At 38.8% G+C, this 4,463-nt stretch overlaps 1 protein-coding gene across 1 annotated transcript in view; it reads right to left on the bottom strand.

Moving 5' to 3' along the window:
- Iars1 (isoleucyl-tRNA synthetase 1) overlaps positions 1-4,463 on the bottom strand; it is a 75,380-nt gene that overhangs the window by 16,422 nt on the left and 54,495 nt on the right. Inside the window, exons 26-27 of the mRNA XM_010610586.2 lie at positions 1,911-2,085; positions 230-342 (exon numbers count right to left, since the gene is read on the bottom strand). Of these exons, the coding sequence (XP_010608888.1) occupies positions 230-342; positions 1,911-2,085 (288 nt within the window). The remainder of the gene's footprint in view (positions 1-229; positions 343-1,910; positions 2,086-4,463) is intronic.

Genomic DNA, 4,463 nt, shown 5'->3' with positions numbered 1-4,463 from the left:
CAGTTAAAAAAAAAAAAAAAAAAAAAAATCACAAAATGCTCATTTATATATGCAGTAAAGTTATGCATATGTTAGGGTCTGTCATTGAGAAGTTTAATAAAGCCAATCTAAAATGAATAATGGTTTATTTTACATTAAGACAAGCTGTCAATATACTTTAGACAGGCATGGGTAAAATACTTATTGTTTCCATCTCTCTGTAAGAACCTTTTACAGAACAGAAAAATACCTGAGCATCCGAATGTGCTTCATACTGTGTGGTCCCTCCGGTGGTCTGGTCAAAGGCGTACATAAGGCGGATGTCTTCTGCATGCAGTTCGTGGCCTTCCACAACAATGCTCCCTGTGAGAGAAGCCAATTTCCGTCAGTTCTCCTGATGTCCCTTCTCAAGAGAATTTCCTAGCATCCGAGCTGCAGAAACTACAAGACATCATTTCCCCACACTCCTGTCACTGCTGAATAGAAGGACTTCACATTCTTTACCATGCTGCCTCGATGGCAGGTCACCACCAGTGTCTCTCAGTTTACATAAATTCTCATTTCAAAGTCATGCCAAAGCTACGTGGAGCACTGAGAGGAAATGAGTCCTCATTTACACATGGAGTAGATGATTAATTATTTCCACGAATCCTCAAATATCAGTCAGCAACCTGAGAATAATGACAAAATCTGTCCTTTCTTCCTTTCTCTTTCTTTTTGTACCAGGGATCAAACTTAGGACCTTCCACTTACGAGGCAGGCAGCAGCACCACTGAGCTAAATCCCCAACCCAGTCTGTCTTTTAATGTAATTTTTTTTTTTTTGGTACCAGGGATCAAACTCAGGACCTCACACTTGCCAGGCAGGCATTGTGCCCCTAAGCTATATCCCCGGCGATAGTCTGTCTTATACAACTGTATATTGAGCTTTTAAAAATATAAAAGTAACAAAGGAAACATAATAAAGGAACAAATTCAGCTTTGCTCAAATGAGACAGAAGATATGGGTTGTACATATTTAGAAAAACTCTGACAAGTTCTACCCACTTCTCCTTAGGAGAAGGTGCTTAGTAGTTAAGATGATCCTAACTTTTATGCTTTCTTTCCTCAAGAAACACCTCAATCCTTTCATTTGAATATTTTCAATCTTCATTCTAACCCTTCCAAAAGTTATTCTTTTTCTTTCCTTAAGCAATAACTGGATGTTTTGGGGAATAGCATTCCTTCGTCATGAAGCCCTAGGGATTCTGTTTTCTCTCAATAGGAAGGCAAACTGTCCAGGCCACATTTGCCCTTATAGAATTCAAAAGGAACCTAAGGTACATCCATCCATCCATCCATCCACCTGACTGATTTCTATCTAGCTATCAAGTGTGAAAGAATCAACTCTACAGAATGCTCACTGTGCAAAAATATCCATTGCAGTATTATGTATGGTATTAAAAGACTGGAAACAACACTAATAATAAAAGACTGATAAAAACATTATTAAGCATACACACAAAAAATTTTCCAACTTGTGAAACAGCATTTCTGAGTATAAATGTATAAAATAATTATAATGAAATGAGTGAAAACACAGAATAAAAAAATAGGAAAAATTCCTAAAATATACAAAATACAAAAAGGTGGGGAAAAAAACCTTCAAATTCGGATCACCATGCCTGTATAGCTGGAGTGACAGAAGCTGGCATCTTTACACTGCATCAAACCATGTAGAAATGCATATTAAACAGCAGACAGTAGACACCATCTATGTCATATTGGATGCGTGAAGGGTTAGGGGTCAGAATTATTTAGTTATTTCTGTGAAGAGGAAACAGTTTATACTTAAGAAAACGGAAGTGATGGTGAAACTCCACCAGGATCCTAAATATGCAACAGTTCTGGGCCTGAAGACACAAGTGGCAACCCTGTGTGACAGACACCCACCAGTCTTCTGGAACTGCTCCAGCTCCTCACTCTTCAGCTGCTTGATGGCCGTCATCACTGATTTAAAGGCTCCCTTCAGACGCTTTCCCAGGACCATGTGGTCTGGCTCTGCCCTTAGCCGAATGCCGTACTTGTTTTTATCCGTAGACAGTGTAACTTTACGAACATTCAATTCCTATGGTTAGGGACCAAGAGAAAACAGAATTTGTGAAATGAAAACACATGTCCATACAAAAACATATTCATATAAATGTCTGCAGCAGCCCTACTCAAAATAGCCAAAAAGTAAAAACATCTTCAAACCCATCAACTGAATGGATCAACAAAATACAGCATATATCCACACAATGGAGTATTGTGTAACAATCCAGAGGAATGAAACACGAAACAAGCTATAACACGAATTGAACATTGTGCTGAGTGAAACAAACCAGACACGAATGATCACAGTATGATTCTACTTACATGAAATGTCATTAGAGGCCAGCCAAAGGCAGAAGGTAGAATTTGTGGTTGCCAGAGAATGGTCGATCTCATGGGGAAAAGGGTGTGTAGATGATGAAAATGTTGTAATATGTGTTGATGGCTGTTAAGATTTTAAAAAGCCCGACATGTATGGGGTGTGTGTGTGGGGAGAAAGCTTTGTGTCAAGGTTAAGACAGATGAGCATAAAGGAACATTTTACACAATTAGAAATATAAAGTTAATCTCTCAAGAGTTAAGACACACACTGAATTTCAGAGCAAAATGATTAACTGTGAGTTACCCAGAAGACTCAGTTAACCATAGCATTACACGCCCCTTGTGAGTTGCAGATTACCACTGCAGCAGGGAAGTAGGAGATATGAAAACAAGATATCATGAGAGTACAGATGGAGACAGGGAAACATCCAGTTCTATTGCTGTATTTAACTGTTATTAATCTCATAAGTTTGTTTAAAAAATTCTATTTTTATGACTATCAGCATTAATTTCACAATTTTAAATCTAACTTCTTGGCTTTTAATATTTATGTGGAATTTTCAAGCAATTCAAAAGCAAATATAGAAATTACTATTTTAGGGCCAGGGATTTAGCTCTGTAGTTCTGCTGCCTGCCTTGCAAGAGCAAGATCCTGGGTTCGATTCCCGGTACAAAAAAGAAATTACTATTTTATATGGTGACACATTTTAAATATTGCTTGTGAAAAAGAGAAATTTTTTAAAAATTACAACAGACTAGAGCAGAGATGGTGAATCTTTTAGAGCACTCAATGATACAAACAGGCCCATTGCAGCACAAGTGCCATAGGTTCGCCTCCACTTGACTTATGGTACAGCTAAGTGGTACAGCATTTACCTAGAATGCTAGGCACTCCACCACTAAGCCATGCTACTAGTCCACTATTTGTTTTTAAAACATCATGAGAAAATTCAAGAGAATACTTGACATTACAGTTTAAAATTTTGACCCCCATACTCCGTTTTGAAAATGTATCCAACATCTATATGTGGCAACACACACAGGAACATACATACATTTGATTGTGTAAAGAGAAACCCATTTTCTTTTCTATTTTGTTTTTTGAGACAGGGTCTCACTATGTAGTTGAGACTGACCTGGAACTCACTATGTAGCCCAGGCTGGTCTCAAACTCAGCGATCCTCCTGCCTCAGCCTCCCGAGTGCTGGGATTACAGACGTGCACCACCACGCCTGGCAAGAGAAACCCAATTTCTAACAATAGGAGAGAAATTAATTAACTTCTGAAGCAACCAAAAAGCAAACATTATATATTTATTAAAAATATATACTAAGGGGCCAGTGGCACCGTACCTGACTCATAAATGCAAGGTCCTGAGTTCGATCCCTGGCACCACACACACACACACACACACACACACACCACAATACGCGCGCGCGCACACGCACGCACGCACACACACACACACACACACACATGCACTACGGCTGGGTGCTGGGTGTGGGTGTAATCCTAGGCCTTTGGGAGGCTGAGGCAGAAGAAGTACAAGTTCAAGTCCAGCCTGGGACATTTAGATATTTCAAGACTGTCTCAAAAGAAAAAAAAAAGGGGGCTGAGAATATAGCTTAGTGGGTCAGGGTTCAATCAACAGGTTTATTAAAAAAAAAAAAAATTGATAGGCTAGAATACAAAAGTTAAAGATTATGTGCCTTCTGCACAAATCAAAAAGCATGTAGAGATGTATATGCACATACGAGTGTGTTTATGTGTAAAATCCCAGGAGCACCCTCCAGAGAGGAAGTGAGACTCCAGTGACAGACAAGGCAGAAAAGAGCCCATCTTTTATGGGGCACTTCAACCATTTACAGCTAGCGTGTGTTCACTCGCTACTCGCCTGATTGGTAGGAAGAAAGGTTTTGTGTTAATTACAAGTATAAAAGGTAAATTTACTGATCTTGAATAGTTTAAAAGGATTATGATCATACCGTGAAAAGCTAAGATGATACCAAGTAAAATATAAAATTTTATGGATGTTTATATTTATTACTTTTGTTTTTGGTACCAGGGATCAAACTCGGGCCCTTGTGCTTG

Source organism: Fukomys damarensis, unplaced genomic scaffold (assembly GCF_012274545.1).
Source record: "Fukomys damarensis isolate Sample0158 unplaced genomic scaffold, DMR_v1.0_HiC HiC_scaffold_27, whole genome shotgun sequence".
Lineage (NCBI taxonomy): Eukaryota > Metazoa > Chordata > Mammalia > Rodentia > Bathyergidae > Fukomys > Fukomys damarensis.
Note: the sequence above shows the minus strand (reverse complement) of the source record. Positions and strands in the feature narration are given on the sequence as shown.